This window comes from Gigantopelta aegis, chromosome 14, assembly GCF_016097555.1.
Source record: "Gigantopelta aegis isolate Gae_Host chromosome 14, Gae_host_genome, whole genome shotgun sequence".
NCBI lineage: Eukaryota > Metazoa > Mollusca > Gastropoda > Neomphalida > Peltospiridae > Gigantopelta > Gigantopelta aegis.
In genome coordinates this window covers 38,566,297-38,585,413 of record NC_054712.1, presented here as the reverse complement: position 1 = coordinate 38,585,413, position 19,117 = coordinate 38,566,297, and the positions used below count along the sequence as shown (strand labels likewise).

Below are 19,117 nucleotides of genomic sequence, written 5' to 3'. Positions count from 1 at the left end.
ATAATAATCCACTTGAGCTAGGTCTGCAAACTGCAGTAACATGCTATCTCTACATCGTCACAGTTACAGCATGCATTGTTTACCTTTCCCTTTCAAGTTTCTGGCACAGGAAATAAAGTCTAATGACATGCGTGTTTTGATTGGTTAGACACGTCACGTGGTCGTTAATCTCGCACATGTTTTAGGCTAAGAACTTGGAAATCATCAATCGCAACGACAGGTTAATCTCAATCAAGTAAACCCCAGCCATGCTTTGAATTTCAGTGTTTGTTTTATTTACCTATTGTTTTTTAATTTAACACTTCGCTAACATGTGGTTATCGGCAATCAGGAAAACAATTTACTTTAATGGTAACCGCATATGCAATGACTCGGCTTGGCCTATTACGTGTAGCGGTTTGGATAAAACGTCATAGCTGCCGATACAAGATAATACCTTTTTTGTTCATCAATTAACAACGGATTAGATGTCGCCGTTATATTCTTTTGATATCGGTCTGACACGGGATAATGCCCTGTATTTGGCATCACCGTTCCTGGCGACACTGTCGTACCCTCATTTAAATTTAATTATTTTGATAGTGTTTTTAGATACCAACCAAGAGTTTGCTCAATTAATTTTCCCCGGGACAAAAACGGGACAATGACGATGGATCACACTTGACAAAAGACAAAACGTACGACAAGACAAAAAACTGAAAGTTACAACATGATTTAAGTGTTTGTTTTATTTTACTGTTATACTCGTAAATGTGTAATGTTACAAAAATTATATAAAAATCCAGTTATAATTGATCAGGAATTTGGGCTAGTGCTTTATCTTGGTGGGCTAGTGGTTTTCACAAACCCACTAGCCCTGTGGCTAGTGACTTTTCAAAATATTTGTCATACTCTGGCTAATGTAAAATATTAACCGTGTTATTTCATGTATGCCATATTTCTTCTTGTAAAACGAAACTGATGAACTCCATCGAAGAAATGCAGCAAATTTTCCAAATGTAAACCTGCGAAATGATCAAATCATAACAATAAACTTCTTAAAAGAATTAACAACAATAACTCCAAAGATGTGAGTTTTTAGAACTAGGTCCTATCACTGGTGAAATGCGTAAAAACAATTTCTGTCTTTGTTCAAACAGAGGTGGACTTGGCATTTTTGGCATTTCACATAGCTAAAGAACGGTTTTGCTGCAGGACATAATTTGTATCGCTGGCGAGATTTTTCCCATGTTGGGAAATGGTTGTATTCGTTGCTCCGAACATCAGGTGCGACCAATTTGGAGGATTTTGGTCGTTTCACGTGTGGAGATTGGTGTAACGACCGGTCTTCCTCAGACGGACGCCCACATTTCTTTTTCTCTTTTCCAGCACTCGTCAGTGATTGGGCACACAATGCCTGGAACTTTCTCAATCTCATGATTTTTCTCTTTTCTGTGCCAATTTCACCATGATACCTTCGGTACACAAACCAGGCATTTACCAAAGCAATGGTAACAGAATACCAGAAGAGGTATAAATACCATCGAGCCGATCGCAAGTTGTACTTGTACATGGATGTGCACATGTTGAGAAGATCTATGCCACCCATAAACTTATTGTACTCTTCAACAATGGCAGGTTTGTCAACAGTTTCATATTTTTTTCTTTTCTGTTCCAACGTCTGGCTTGTCCAACTGGGTCTGCACAAACGTATGACGATATCAGGCTGACAGGTCGGTTGTCAACCCAACGAAGACAAACCGTATTTGTTTTTTCTTCAACCATGTACTCGTAGTGCCCACGCTTGTTTTTTTTCAGTTCCTTATCATCAGATAATTTGCAATTTTGTACCCTATTCATGTGCACAGTGCCAATGTACCAAATCTTTCTTTTTTAAAATGTTTCTACAAGTGGTATAGCCGAGAAGTAGTTGTCGGCAAATACTTTGAAATGCCGATCTGATGGCAAAGTATTTGTCAGCTTCTCAACTACACCTGCAGCGAGACCAAGTTCTGATTTGTCATCTTTGAAGGCTGCCTGGTACAAGTCGAAGTCATAAATATAGCCATCAGACCCCGACCTACCCCATAGCTTGAATCCCCACTTGTGAGGTTTGTTTGGCATGTACACATGCAAATGTGACCTACCCTTGAAAGGATAATGATTTCATCAACAGATTGGCACTCTTCTGGTGGTATAGTCATGCAGTTTTTCCGCATCGCCTCAAACCAACTTCTAATTTTCCATAATTTGTCTTCTTTCATTTTATCTGTTGCATTGTTATTGTCCTCAAAATGGAGCCTGGATAATAATTTCAGAAATCGATTCCGTGCCATAACACTAGAGATGGAACTATAAGCTACTTCCTGTTCCCAGTAGCATCGTGCATTAGGCATCTGTGCGAGCCCCATGAAAAAATATATCCCAAGCACCTGCTCTAGTTCCTGAGGGGTGGTATTGGTAGATTTTCCGTCTTTTTCAACACTATACTTGTTGGTTTCTTTGGCCACTGTGGCTAACATATCATCTGTAATGAACATTTTAAATAGTGAATACGGTGTTATCTCGCCGTCACTTGATGTAGGCAGTGGTGGCAATGTTGTATTACCATGGAACTTGGTATCTGATGGAGGGGTAAACATTTGCTTACACCACTTGTAATTGTTAGGTAGTGTTAGTTCATTATTAAGCAACTGTTGTAAAGGTATGTCATCATCACTGTCATAGTCGTCCGTTATTTTCTTTCTTTTATTGGATAACTCAATAAGTGGCACATCATCATCACTGTCACTATCAGTGACATGGTGATCCTCAATTAGCCAGTTAGTGTCATGTGGGTCGTCATTTTCAATTTCATTTTCATTCCCATCAATTTCACTAAAGTCGCCATCTATTATTTCAAGGGCATCTTTCAATGTAAAATGTTGCTCATTCATAATGAAATTGATGACAAAAAATCTGAAATGGAAAACAAAAATCTACTAAAAAAATATTCTTTTATTTTACTTATTTTATTTAGGCTATTTATTTATATAATTTATTATTATTATTATATAATAAAGTTCTTGTTTATAATAATACATATATATATTTTCATTATTATTGCTGTGCTATAGCATTTTTAAAACACTGGCGTGTGACTGTTTTAGAGTTTGTATTTTTGAAATTCTGGTATGAGACACTTAACTTTAATGACGTCAAACCACGAACGCCTGACGTATCATATTTGATACGCGTAGTTTGGCGCCTTTTCCTGTACATGTTAAAATGTAAGTATCAGATTATTTCAGTTTACTGCATTCTTTGTTTATTACCACAAATATACATAGAATTTACTAATCAGTCCCACTCACCTGCGTGTTACATTTCTTTATAAAAAAATTCTTCAGATGCGAATGTAGCCCTTCTTGTTTTCGTCCATCTTTCGACACTAATTCTCAAAAAATACGATAGGTGGCACGAGTGTTCTGTACTAAATGTGATACATTAGGCATTTGTGGACAATGGTATGTTGATTGTACAAACTGTTTTATATTTGTTAATTTTAATTAACCTAATTTATTTTGCGTATCATATTTGATACAGGCGGGCGCTCTAGGGTTAAAAACTATTAATAAAGCAGAAAAAAGAGAATATATTCATGTATGTTTAGAGGGCATCGCACCATCACGATTATGACCTAGGGCTAATGAAATATAACTTCACCTTACCTGTTAATTTTACACGAACGTAGATGTACATTTGTAAAGTACTGAAAAAACAAACACATTAAGTATATTCTGCTACAAGGTTTATTATATCTAAATTAAAATGTCTTGCAACTTTTATAAGAATACAGTTCATAATATTTATGCTCTGTTCAAGGTAACTCAGAAATTATAAACTTGCTTTACGCCCCCGTTCATTTGCAAAGGGCAGATTCTGGAACCACGTTAATGTCTAATTTAATTTGAATATGTCAACTTTAAACTGTATCCCACCTCATTTACCATGTTTGCAAGTATTAAACATTATGATTGCACACACAAGGCATGTATACTTTATTTTTATATGAGAGCTCTGTAAAGCGTATTGGATGTTATTTCTAAGTTTGAAGATCATCGAACCGATTGCTTGTATGAATTCAGTCGAACGTTCAGTGGCGGAAATTACCGAGCTTAGTCGATAGTAAAAGGGGAATAACTCGTCAAACTTTCAACACATTGGCAAGAGTTCCGATCGTTCCAGCATTTAGGATTAGGGTTAGTTCTCCTTACAGCTATGTAAATGCTCGCATGATCGGAACTCTTTCTAAAGGTTTTACCGAGATTTGTAACAAAATTTTAATAAGATGTTAGGTGTTACATTAGTCACTTGTCATCGGGCATATGCAGTTAACATAATTACTTGCCCGGCATGAAAATTCCACTTGGCACGGGCGTCGGGCGGTGGTATTTTGAACCCCTGATATACACGTTAAGCATATTGGACAAATGGTGTGTTGGTAACACATGTAATTGAGCAGAGCATAAAAAAATGTATAATGGAGTCACAAACACATTATTTAACACATAAATTAAAAACTTTACATTAATAAATACACTTAGAATTTTGTTTGGCAATTAAAAGAACAAATAAATTGATACATACAAAATTTTACGACAAAAACAGAAATGACAACCATTGATGAATAAATACAATTGTAACTCATGTATTGTACATTTGTAACTCGTATCCCAGTTTCAGAATGCATTGTGTTAAATTAAATTGTGCTAGTTTCAAATACATTTTATATTTTTTATATTGACCAGAAATGGAACCTCTACCAGAACTTGCCCACCCTAGAAAGGTCCCTTGCTACTGTATCCAGATGGCCGTACCTGCGTTGAGAGTGCCACACATAGAACACAGTACAGATGGAGAAATGACCGTTCTACGCATCAAGGGGGATGAAGTTCGTGTCAACAGTGCACACTTTCACAAACTGGTCAGTGGAGTACTCTTATAAATTTTCTTATAAATTGTATACTCCAGCCGCAAGGTTCAATGGGTAGGTGTAAACCACTTGCACCGACCAATGATCCGTAACTGGTTCAACAAAGGCCATGGTTTGTGCTATCCTGTCTGTGGGAAGCGCAAATAAAAGATCCCTTGCTGCCTGTCGTAAAAGAGTAGCCTATGTGGCGACAGCGGGTTGCCTCTTGAAAACAGTGTCAGAATGACCATATGTTTGATGTTCAATAGCCGATGATAAGATAAAAAATCAATGTGCTCTAGTGGTGTCGTTAAATAAAACACACTTTTACTTTGTATACTCCAGATTAGTTATTAGTTATTAACATATTTTAGATGAGTTAATGTTAATTAAAATTAAGCAAATTTTTTTAAAGGTTGTGTTTACTTCTGGGCATTTGTGGCCAAATGTCCAGTATTTATATCCATTATATCCCAAAGACTGTGTTTTTCTGACAAGATTCATATGCCAATATTTGTTGATTTTCATTGTTGATAAAATGGTCAATTTTATTATCAAATTAGCTCAAAATAACTCTGATGTTCTGCCATTATTGTCTAGCGAAAATACTTGCCGAAAACCACTTTTTCATTTCCCGGTATATTCCATTGAAAAACAAAACTAAAGCTGTGATAATCTCATTCAATCTATTTCCTGTGAGTGTCGTGTGCAAAACGGCAGGAAATACGAATTGGGGAATGCACTCTATACAGTGTACAGTATGTTGACTTGCGATATCTTGTCTGCAGTAATCATAACATTAATACTTGTTGGCTGAAATGGGGGGAAAACCTGCATTTTTGTAATAATTTTTAAAACATTTAAAAAAAAATACCCACAATTTATAAGAAATTGCCTAAAGCAAAATACTCTAATATGGTTATTAAAATTTACATATTGATCAGTAATACATTTTATCAAAAGTGTGTTTTGAAGAAGACAAATAAAATAAGAGTGATAATTATTATAAGCTGTTTCTGAATTCAAAATACTGTTTTATTATTCTTTTGTGTTACTTGATAGAATTTTGCAGGAGTTTTGTTTAATGACCTAATAAAGCCAATACCACTATTTAATTATTTGATATTTTCTTCATTTCAGGAACAGTTATACCGATTAAACTGTCGAGATGACCCCAGATTTGAACACTTCCTGTCACGGGTCTTTTGTTTAGGGAAGCGATACCAGGTTGGTTGGACTGTTACAAACAGTCATAATGTTTTTGTTGTTAGAACACTATACTACTTGTGAAATGGGATTTATTTTATCTGAGATGCAGAAGGCTGTATGTTTGGTGGACCTATAGGATTTTACAAATTTAACTAGGAACCAATTCACAAAACACTGTAAAATGTAAGTCTACGATTGTTATAATATGACTGGTCTTGACAAATTCAAGGGTCTTGTCAACAGGTATAAATTTAGTCAACTATATATACAAATAATTTTCCATAAAAAACATATTATATATTTGCAACATACTTGGAGCCATTGTATGTGCTGTCCTGTCTGTAAGATGGTGCCATCTCATGGTCCATTCCTTGACATGGTAAGGTAGCTTGCATGTCTCAATGACTAGGAGAGCTATGCCAGCTGGAGCATCGGCTCCTGGTAAGGTCACCCAAGCTGGACTGGTCAAAGGGTAGAGACTAGACTAATATGGACCGGACAGACAGAGGACGTGAGTGAAGAAAGACAACTGTTTAGGAGAAGCAAACTCCAAAATCAAAACGGCTGGCGAGGCTCCGAATCCTAGTAAGGAAACTCTCCTAGGAGAAGGAAAACTCCAAACTCAAACCAAGTCCACTGAAGTCGGAGTACAGAAGCTATGCATCAGTATTAGCGTGAAAACCGAAAGGAAATGTCTGTACATGCACCAAGCTCTTTGATCATCATCATGGTGCATATAAAGGACCCTTTATCATCACTACCACTCTTATCAATATCCTTTACAAATCTATAATTAATATACAGTATAACATAATGAAACAGCCTGTCAATTTCACGTGATTATTCACCATTATTGATCTTTTTTTTTTTCTTTTTTTTTCAGACTCTGTTTGGCATCCATTCAAAAGAAGGAATTGTCCTACAGGGGGCCCTGTCTGTCTCGGTGTTTGAGTGTCTACATCGAGTGTTTGGGGTGACATTTGAGTGTTTTGCCTCTCCCCTTAATTGTTATTTCAAACAGTACTGTTCTGCATTTTGTGATACGGATGGATATTTCGGATCTCGGGGGTAAGTAATCGGTTGTTATTTCATACAGTGCAGATTTTTCGTTTTGGAGGATGAAAATCAGTCAGTCAAAATATGTTTTTGTGCAAAGAGCTCCTCAGAATTTCGTCGGACCGTAAGATCAGAGCAGCTGCTCAATTAAACATCACCTGGAACATCAAGTCTCTCCATTTGGAATTAACAGGTGAACAGTCTATTACTCTTCTGATAATTCCAGATGGCTAAATTCATATAAAGAGAGCTATTCCACATATATATATATAAAAACACAAAAAGAAGCATAAGAAAATATCAGTGTAGAAAGAAGACTTTCTGTCTTAGGTGAATACGAGACAAACTTTCACCCCCTGCCCCCCATTTAGCATTTGAGGTACTACGGGCTAATGATAGCTATTTTCTTTTGCAGACCCGTATTGAATTTTCATCCATTAACGGGATCCTTTGAAGCCAACCCACCTTTTTGTGAAGAACTCATGGAAGCTATGGTGGACCATTTTGAGGTACTTTTTTATGCATTTATATTTTATATTCTTTTCTTTATTTTCACATATTCAGACTTATCTAGTATGGCTAGATGTAAAAAGAAAAGGAAAACTGTTTTCAAAATAATAAAAATGGTCTAATTCTCCATCTATGGATTTGAAGCAGTTAAGGAGAGTTTTCAGCCACTTTGCTGGTGGGATGTCATGACAGTGATAGAAATAAGCTTTTTTTTTTTTACACTAGTCCACCGGACAAGTACATCCACAAATCTAATTGTCCATCAATAGTTTTACTTGTAAGTTGTTGGTTTTATTCAAGAGCAAGGACAATGTTTTTTATTGCTCAAAGTGAAACATCATCATAATTTTTTACTTGTCCGCTGGACAACCACTGAGGTACGTTTTGCTTGTCCCAGCAGATTATCACTTGTCAGGACAAACGGATAAGTGCTTATTTCGAACACTGCATGATGCACTTAATATTCATTACTGTAATTGTTAGGTCTAGAATCTGCTAATGGGATCTCATGATCTGATTGATAATGATTTATTGTAATTATTATAAATGGGACACCTAATGGACCAAATAAAAAGTCCACATTTAAAGGGACAGACCCTAGTTTCAGCCCGTGAAAATTAACACTAAGTTTAGTTAAAGGGACAGATCCTAGTTTCAGCCCGTGAAAATTAACACTAAGTTTAGTTAATCTACACACCTGTAACACATTTGGATAAAGTTACAACTGAGTGAAACATGAGTCTGTGACTTTGAAATGGTGAAATACCCTCTAAAAATAGACTAAAACACGACTCCATAACTGTTACTTCTCAGACGCACATGCGTATTTAAAAATATGAGAAATCCATTTTGTGATATTAAAAACGCCAGGATGACCAAAAACACTGCGAATGTATGGAAATTGATAATCTAAACCATAAAATCTAAGTAAAGTATGATTTCAGTTGTCAAAAACGGTTATAATAGTAAAACATATGCCTCAGTGTTTAAAAATTAGGGTATGTCCCTTTAAGAGGAATCTGGATTTTGAGAGGTTATCTTCTATACCATACTGATGTTTATAAAGGGACCTTGAAATACATCCAGTTTTGAGGGAATTGTGTTTACAGTGGGTCCAGTTTTGAGGGTTTCACTGTATTTTAAATGTTATAATATTTTTTATGCCACATAAAAAAATATGTGTAGTTCCGGTTACCAAACCGGCCCTTATTTTTTCCGCTGACTTTATTTTTTTTTTACACCTACAGATCTTCAAAACAGCGAGAGGATGCAGAATTTGTTTGAAATGCTACTTTATTGCTGTTTGCTAAAACCAGTATGACAGATTTTAGGAATGAATTATTTATTATTATTATTATTAAGTTATACCCTACCTACCCTAAAAAACACCCCAGAACCACACATATTTTCAAGCCTTGACCTTAACTTTTTTCAGCTGTAGCCAACTGGGCTATCAGGTTATAAAACCTGGTAGTCCCCAGTAAAAATAGGTAGCCCCATCATTTTAATACTGTAAAAAAATTAGAGAAAATATTAAAATCATTTATTTTTTATTTAAACATGTTTTAGTTTTTTTTTTAAATCATAAGAAATATACTGTGAAATACACACTTGTACATGTTGATTGCAGAGTAACTGGACGTGTAAAATATATAGTAGCCCGGTGGACTACCAGGTTTAGACATCAGGTAGCCCGAGCAAACATTTGGTATCCAAAATACCCTGGGCTACCACTAAGGTCGAGCCTTGATTTTTGTTGTTGTTGTTGTTGAACTTATTGTTATTTGTTGTGTTTAGAATCTGCTAGCGGAGACTCGTGATCCTCTGTCGTTCATCGTGTTCATGCCGGAGTGGAGAGACCCACCCACAGAGGCCCTCATGAGGTTAGAAACCAGCAGGTCAGTATCCACTACCTCATTTCATTTATAGTTATACCGGCCTCAGTGGTGTCATGGTTACCGGTAAGCCATCTGACATAAGGCTGGTAAGTAATGGGTTCTCAGCTCAGTACCAGCTCCTACTCAGATCAAGTTTTAACGACTCAATAGGTAAGGTGTAAGACCACTACACCAACTTCTGACTAGCCACTAACCTGAACAGACAGCCCAGATGGTAAGTATCCACTACCTCATTTCATTTATAGTTATACAGGCCTCAGTGGTGTCGTGGTTAAGCCATCAGACATAAGGCTGGTAAGTACTGGGTTCTTAGCCCGGTGTAACGGCCCAAAAAATAACCCCCACCAAACTATACCCGGGGTTAAAGTGGGCTAGCCTGTTTTATAACCCTAACCCTCATTTTTTATTACTAACCTGTATACAAAATAAATAAATAAATAATAATAATAAATGCTTTAAAAGAAACTATTGCTTTCATAAAAATAAAACTATCACAGATTAGTCATTTTAGGAGATGTTTCGATATTCTCTAGCCCAAAATATATAAATTATGATGGAAAAAAACCTCTCTGGACTTTAAACTACAGACTAGAGAGGTATATGACAGGTCAGGTCATAGGGCTTTACGTGCACATTCAGAGCAAGCTGTTGTAGCGCACGCCAGAGAGGTATACTCTGGGCTAGCCTGTTTTATACCCCGGGGTATAGTTTGACGGGGGGTATATTTTGGGCTATTACACCTGGTACCAGCTCCCACAAGTTTTAACGACTCAATAGGTAAGGTGTAAGACCACTACACCGACGTCTGACTAGCCACTAACCTTGACAGACAGCCCAGATGGTAAGTATCCACTACCTTATTTCATTTATACTTACTTTTGTACTTATATCCAATTGCGGTTCAAGCACACTGTCCTAGGCACACACCCCAGCTATCTGGTATGTGTGTCCAGGACCCTGTTCCACAAAGTGATCTTAACCCTAAGACCACCTTAAGTGCATAGCTACATTATGCACTAAGGTGATCTTAGTACTAAGATCGCTTCGTGGAACGGGGGCCCAGAACAGTAGATTGATGGTTAGTTGTTAGTGGTGAGAGAGAAGTTGGTATGGTGGCCTTATTGAGTTGTTAAAACTCACTATGTGTGGGAGCCGGTACCAGGATGTCAACCCAGTATTGACCAGCCGTACATCTCGTGGCTTAACCACTAAAGCATCAATACAGAGTATGACAAATATTTTGAAAAGTCACTAGCCACAGGGCTAGTGGGTTTGTGAAAACCACTAGCCCACCAAGATAAAGCACTAGCCCAAATTCCTGATCAATTATAACTGGATTTTTATATAATTTTTGTAACATTACACATTTACGAGTATAACAGTAAAATAAAACAAACACTTAAATCATGTTGTAACTTTCAGTTTTTTGTCGTGTCGTACGTTTTGTCTTTTGTCAAGTGTGATCCATCGTCATTGTCCCGTTTTTGTTTTTACCCTCCCCCCGGGGAAAAATAATTGAGCAAACTCTTGGTTGGTATCTAAAAACACTATCAAAATAATTAAATTTAAATGATGGTACAACAGTGTGACACACGGTAATAGATGGTTCTGTGTATTTGGTAGTTGGTTATATATTTAGGGCCTACTATTTATGTCGCCAGGAACGGTGATGCCAAATACAGGGCATTATTCCGTGTCAGACCGATATCAAAAGAATATAACGGCGACATCTAATCCGTTGTTAATTGATGAACAAAAAAGGTATTATCTTGTATCGGCAGCTGTGACATATTATCCAAACCGATACACGTAATAGGCCAAGCCGAGTCATTGCATATGCGGTTACCATTAAAGTAAATTGTTTTCCTGATTGCCGATAACCACATGTTAGCGAAGTGTTAAATTAGAATAAAACAAACACTGAAATTCAAAGCATGGCTGGGGTTTACTTGATTGAGATTAACCTGTCGTCGCGATTGGTGATTTCCAAGTTCTTAGCCTAAAACATGTGCGAGATTAACGACCACGTGACGTGTCTAACCAATCAAAACACGCATGTCATTAGACTTTATTTCCTGTGCCAGAAACTTGAAAGGGAAAGGGAAACAATGCATGCTGTATCTGTGACGATGTAGAGATAGCATGTTACTGCAGTTTGCAGACCTAGCTCAAGTGGATTATTATTATATACTCATTGCGTTGTTGATATTATTCGATGACAAACGTCACAATCAAATTTATTAAACGAAATTTCAGCCGAGAGAAAAAGAAAGAAAGAAAGAAAAAAACCCACGATCGAGCGATGACGAGAGGAGGGGGGAAACCACTAGCCTGCAGGGGCTAGTGGTTTGCGTTTCTCACTAGCCCGAACTTAAAAACCACTAGCCACGGGCGTCGGGCTAGCGGATTTGTCGAACTCTGATCAATAGCGAGGCCGAGGTCTGCTACCTCCCTTGACTAGGTTATTTATGTATGTAAAAGTTTATGATGTTTTAAAGGGACATTCCTGAGTTTGCTGCACATTTTAAGATGTTATCAACTAACAGACACTTTTAAACGATTGTAATTACATATCAAATATATTTTTCTGCATAAAATATTAGTGGCTGTATATTAAACGTGTTTCTGATCATTCTAATATTTGTACTACTTTAAATTTCATTTTATTTCCTAAAATATATTTTTTCGTACATACAAAATTATTTGAAGACAAAATCCAGTTTGGGCTTGTTATAAATATTGAGATGACCAGAAACACATAGAACATACAGATACTGACATTCTAAACAAGAAAATATATTTAATATGTAAGTTTAATCGTAGAAATATTTTATTAGTCGGAAATATCTTACAATGCAGCAAACTCGGGAATGTCCCTTTAAAAAATAATTTGTGTTCCAAAACTTTAATTCCAGTCCAAAACGTTTTTACTCATTTATATAAAACATAGTTTTTGTGTAAGCCAGTCAGCCTATAGTAGTGGTTTGGCTAGTAGGTCTTTTAATTTCTGTTTGTAATTTTGTTTTTAATTTTACACTGAGGCCTAAAAATAATTGTTTGTTTCAGGGAACCCAACATTGTTTAGAAAAAAGGGCTTTTTTTTCTGTTTTGGATGTATTTTTTGTTGTTGTTTTAGATTTTTGGTTACTGTGTAAGTGGAAAGAATACATAAACAACATTTTGTCTGAAACCGTAGAGGTAAACATAGTAAAATAAAAGGAAGAATTTTTTTTTTTTTTAAAGGCTGACCTACCCTACCTAATTTTTGTTGGCACATTCTATAAAACAAACACTTTTTTTTTGTAGTCTTGAGCATAAACAGCAAAACAGACATTTAAAAAAATGGTCTAAGTTAAAGATTTACATATTGTTAATATTTTCAGATTTAACCGAAAGCAGCTGATCTTCCCGCCATTTGAACACGAATACAGACATGGTTTTCAGCATGTATGCAACAAGTAAGCAGTGGTGATATTTTTTGACTGTAGGTCTCACACTGGCGTAGTCCAGATTTTATATTGGGGGGGGGGGGGGGGGGGGGGCAATCCGTACTATCTATCTATGTATGTATGATATTGATATATATTGTATGTATGTCAAGGTTGACTGTTACAAACAGCGATATTAACTGCACTGGCGCAGGGGATAATTAAATGCTTTCTGGCCTCACATATTGTCTCATGCCCTTGCTGGGACTCTAACCTATGGCACCGAATCGCCCGCAAATTGCTGACTCACCACAATGTGTTCTGAGCTATCCAGGCATCCATGTATGTATGTATGTATGATTTTATAAAATTTAATACAGTAATAAAAAGGTTTGATTGGGGGGGGGGGGCATTTCATCTATCAGAGGGGTGGGATTTGGTTCAGTCAGTTGAGTGCAGGATTGAATCACCTCAGTGATTGGGGGTTTTCTCGTTCCAACCAGTGCATCACAACTGGTCAAATACTGTGGTATGTGCTTTCCTGTCTGTGGGAAAGTGCATATAAAAGATCCTTGCTGCATTAGGAAAAATGTAGCAGGTTTCGTCTGATGACTACGTGTTAGAATTACCAAATATTTGACATCCAATAGCCAATGATTAATTAATCAATGTGCTCTAGTGGTGTTGTTAAACAAAACAAACATATTTGATATATTGGAATAGCTTTATAATTTGTGGAACATGCTAAAATGATGATTTAATATCAATCATTTTGTCATTATTGTTATACTTGATCATAATACATTTCTGTTAATTTTTGTACGGCATTTTGAAAAGATTATACCCCTTTCAATTATTTTGTTTTGTTTCCAACCAACTATACCCATGGCAGGTATCTCAGAGGCTGTGGTATGTACTATCCTGTTATGCATATAAAAGATCTCTTGAAGCTTTTCTGAAAGAGTAACCTTCCTTTCAACCAACTGTCAAAAATAACCATGTGTTAAGACACCAAGTAGCCCAAGTAATACGTGCTGCTGGGGTGTCGTTAAACAAACATTCCTTTCCTTTCCATGCATGCATGCATGCATTCATGCATTCATGCTTTTCTCTTCTTTTATTTGTTTATTCATTTAGATTTCCCTTCTCTTACAGAGGTGACATGAGTGTGAAGGCCATTCACGGAACCCTGGTGGTGTTTCTGCAGAACGACGCAGGCTTGGCAAAGTGGGGTCCCACGCCAGAAAGACTTAATGATCTCATGTTGGCCTCCAAACCACGAGATGCATCATGAACCAAAAAGCTGATATCCTTCATGTTGTAAATCATTTCATAAACTCACAAATCATCCTGTGTACAGAACATCACATCATTCGTACTCATTTCGTCAGCCATATAGAATATTGAATCATTCAAGCTCATTTCACCAAGTGTAAAGAATATTGAATCGTTCAAACTTGTGTCATTATTTCAAGAGACTATTGCTGTTGTTCAGCCCGTCTACAGAATACTGGATTATTCAAACTCATTTCATTTTGTGCAGAGAATATTTAATCATTCAAAATCATTTTATTCTGCATACAAAATATGGAGTGATTCAAACTAAATTTATTGTGTGTTCAGAATACTGAATCATTTCAAACTCATTTCATCATGTGTACACAATACTGAATCATGTATAGAATATAAATTCATGCAAACTTACATAATCGTGCGTACAGAACATCCAGTTTTCATCCAATTTTTATTTTATTTATTACTTTATTTTACTTTAATAATAGTAGGTCCAAGTAGGAACTGGGTTGCTCCTTTCAATAAGTTACACAATGTCTATCCATTATATTCATCAAAACCCCCCAAAAAACCAACAATCGGCGCCATGTCCCATGCTTATAAAACTTAAATGTAGACTACATGAAATTTGTATGTGTTGCTGTGGTGTTAAAAATCTCAAGATATTATTCGAGACTGGAGTCTAGACTTTTAAGAGTTTTATAAGCACAGAGTCTGAAGTCTTTTAAATTGTATAAAAAGTCCTTTTTAAACAAAAAAATCTGAAAAAAATCTTATTTCAAAGACCCAAGAAATGTTATTGTCTTCTTGCTTCTGTTTAGGGCAAATTAATAACACTACCATAGCCTCCTATCCCAGTCGAGACTTCCGATTTCACTGCTCATTAAAAAGTTGCCAATTGATCATCTTGTGAGATCCAAACTGAGACTTACTTGTCATTCTCTGATCATACTCTTAAATGCACATTCAAATCATGACAGCGGGTTTCCTCTCAAAATCTGTGTGGTCCTTAACCATATGTCTGACGCCATATAACCATAAATAAAATGTGTTGAGTGCGTTGTTAAATAAAACATTTCTTTCTATAATACATGGGGAACTAGCCTGATATTCTGTAAGGGTTAGTGACTTTTTCAAACATTTGTTGAACTCTGCAGTTTTGTTATACTCCATTGATGACTGTGGTACAAAAGGTCTCGCCTAATATTTGACTGACAGGGTCTTTGCCAGAGGGTACTGAGGGTCAAATTACGTACCCTAAAATCTTGAGATTTTAATGGCTTTTAACCACCAGGAATGCCAACATTTCTTAGTCTTGCACCTTGCAAGACGGGTGGGGGGCCACCAAAGACAGAATTAGGGTTGTTTTTGCTATATGTAGCAAACCAGAAACTTTTGTGTATTCTTATGAATTGTTTTTGCTGTTTGTAGCATAACCTTTGTGTGTTCTAATAACAATACAGAGGTGGCTTTATACTTTTATAACATAACACTTGTATATTTAATAACCAACTAAAAAGGTCAATTTCTGCCCCGTGTTTTTTCTTAATACTTTGTAGCTTTAATATTCATTAGGATGATATTGATATGGAAAGTAGTATTTTGTGATGCAAAAGAAAATATTGTTTTCATATTTATTAATATTAAATCCAAAATGGCTCTAAGCTTAACACAAAGCCCATGGAGAGGTTTGGTATAGCATAAAAGTTCAGTTTTATGAAAAATTTCCTATTGATTATTTTTAATTGAGTTTTCTTTCTTTTTCTTTTAGTTTGTTTTCCTTTACAGATTTTATAATTATCACCTCATTTAGATAAAACTTTAATTAAATTGTATCTTCACTTAACATTTATTAATTATTTGTTAATCATGTATATTATTGTTGTTGTGTTGAAGATTTTATTATATAGAACGTTCATTCTATCAATTTTGTAAATAATTACATTATATATATATACATGTATATCATGTATGTAAAAAAAAACCTAATTCTTAGAATTTTTAAGCCTGTCGAAATGCATATACACTGACATTCATCAAGGTGCTATAAATTTAAAATATGAAAATTAATTTTTAGGCCTGTCTTTAAAAGTAAGAAAGCTTTACTTAACATCTGCCTCAGTTGTTTGTGTTTTCGTCCTTTTGTCTTTGTATTTTTTAACTCGTTTTAGCATAATAGCTACTCCAGCATAATATTCTGTGTTTGGTTGCTGTACATAACGTTTATTGTCAACACAGAGTTCAGAGACAGTAATTTGAACCTAACACCGTATGTAACTAATGTTAGGATCAGACTACCAATGGCCAGCAGAAAGTTGGCCAATTTTCTGCTGTCACAACTTCTACGACTGTCCAGTTGCTAGTCTGATATGAGTGCTCTTACAACTCGATTCCTGTCATATAATCCATTGCTTTTTAGTTGTTAATCTGAGTGCACCTGTCATAAGTCGGGAGTTAGGGAAATTACAATGCAACCATCGAGTTGACCAACTTCGTCGTGACAGTTGACAGTCTGAGCCTAGTATTAGATAACAGTTTGTGAGTTTATAACCATTGTAATATGTTTTTCTCCTAATATAATATTAATATAACGGTTTAATTTTTCAAGTTACAATATACTGTAAATCAGGAAATGCTAGAGAGCATAAAATATTAGCAAATTTAGCGAGATCATACAAAATGATAATATTTCATGACACTAGATTTAAAGACAAATTATAGACTGTTCTGAAAAATGTTTGTATGATTGTTTTGTCAGCTATTAACTGAACACACAACAATGGTTAACCTATTGATGTAGCAAAAAAACCCAAGTTAATCAGTATACACATTACTGCCAGTTTCTATGAAAAGTAAGTTGTCTGTAAAGCTGCATGAGATAAAATTATATCAAAAGTAATTTTAGCCAATGATATTAAAGCAGACATCGCTAAAGTGTTATTATGCTAATATGGATTTTGATAAATTTTAAGATTGCTAATTAATATATTATGATTTACAGTACATTACTTGCTTGGAGTATGAATATCTATATATCCATTGCATTTCTGGTCATCCCAATATTTACATTAGCTCAGTATTAATCATTTTGTCTACAATAATTTTGTACATATCAATTTTGCTTTTCTGCCATTCACAAAACAAACTGAAGTAGTGGGTCAGATGCAATGACAGATTTATTTATCCATAATTTAATGCTTTATATTTGAAACTTTTAATAGTTTTGTATAGATTAAAATCCAATGTTTGTTTAAATGGCCGCAAACAGGACAGTAAAATTAAAACTTGAAACACACACAAACACACACACACACACACACACACACACACACACACACCATTTTAGAAGGTCAATACATGATCCATGGTATGTCTTATTTTGAAAGATATTTTGTGGGTAATTGCAAATTATTTAATTTTATTTTAATTTGTTTTTCACCATGGAATCAATTTCAAATTATTTCATTTAATTGTTTTAGTTTAATTTGTTTTTCACCATGAAATAAATTTTAAAATGTGTTATTTTAACTGGCCTACGCATTATAGATGTATACAGTTGGCAGCATTTCCATTGATTAATTTCATAGCTGGTCATGTGTTTTGTTTATATATATATATACCCGGTATATATATATATATATATATATATATATATATATGTTAAATTTTGAATTAAGATGAAATCATGGCTGCTTGAAAGATGGTGGGTAAATTTAAGTTTGGTGCCGTTGTATAAATGTTTCACATAAGTATTAATTTATTTTTTATTTTTCATGAATTGTTTTACCCAGTGATGAGTTGATGTAAATGTTTTGGGTAGCGTTGTGTAATTATTTCCTTCACGAACTAGATTCTGTTGGTGTTTAAAAAGGATTGGTTGTACATGTTGGTGCCAAAGTCATGAACTCGGCTGAGCATCTGCCATTACTGTCATTGACATCAATAAAAAATACAAGAAAAGAAAAAAACTGTTCGGTTTCGTTTAGGTTGAATAATAAATTATTACTTAATTTTATTTTGTTTTGTATAGGTTTTTACTTTTGTACATCAAATTGTTTATTATATTTAACATCATAACAATTCTTGAATATGTTTGATCTATTAAGATGCATTGCAGATTTTATGATTTTGGCACCAGATCCTGCAATCTGTTCTTTCTTAACATTAATTTGTAATATCATTAATTGTCAAATAGTATGGCATGTTTGAATATGTGTGTCTCCAACCGTCCATGTTTTAATTTTAGAATTTAGAGAACTTGCATGGTAATGTGTGTAGCCGCCTAACAGAGGTTTCTAGAGATAGACAGATACTTCAAGTAGGTCACTTGTACCATCTAAGGTTTTAATTAGTTGTTTCTTATAAGTAAACTGATCCTCTCTTGGAAACTATGACGGATAAGTTCACACAATAATAAGATGGGTCGTATTAGATGATTTTAAGTAGTATGTCAAGTGGCTAGTTAATCGGGTCTCACTGTACAACAATATTTCTTTTTACATGGTTTTTATTACAGATATTTTCTTGTTTAAGAGGGTTCAGTGTGTCAAGTACAACTATAACATAATGGTAATAAATGACATCAAATACCTGAAACAAACGAAGAATGCATTGTTTTTTGTATGACATTGACATTTGTCAAATCAGTTTGAGAGTGGCAGTCCTCTTAAGGATATAGTGGGTTTTTAAGGGAATATACTATTACAATTTTTTCTTAACACCCTTTTGACTCTGCTTTGTGCAGAGATATTACATGTGTACATGGTTTTGACATTCAAATTTGACAATTG

At 35.1% G+C, this 19,117-nt stretch overlaps 1 protein-coding gene across 1 annotated transcript in view; it reads left to right on the top strand.

Moving 5' to 3' along the window:
• The window catches only part of LOC121388374 (mRNA (2'-O-methyladenosine-N(6)-)-methyltransferase-like), a 39,209-nt gene extending 20,282 nt beyond the window's left edge, over window positions 1–18,927 (top strand). Inside the window, exons 8-14 of the mRNA XM_041519674.1 lie at window positions 4,770–4,945; window positions 6,074–6,160; window positions 7,026–7,210; window positions 7,614–7,707; window positions 9,506–9,606; window positions 12,990–13,064; window positions 14,190–18,927. Of these exons, the coding sequence (XP_041375608.1) occupies window positions 4,770–4,945; window positions 6,074–6,160; window positions 7,026–7,210; window positions 7,614–7,707; window positions 9,506–9,606; window positions 12,990–13,064; window positions 14,190–14,328 (857 nt within the window). The 3' untranslated portion in view covers window positions 14,329–18,927. The remainder of the gene's footprint in view (window positions 1–4,769; window positions 4,946–6,073; window positions 6,161–7,025; window positions 7,211–7,613; window positions 7,708–9,505; window positions 9,607–12,989; window positions 13,065–14,189) is intronic.
• Window positions 18,928–19,117: the final 190 nt, after the last annotated feature.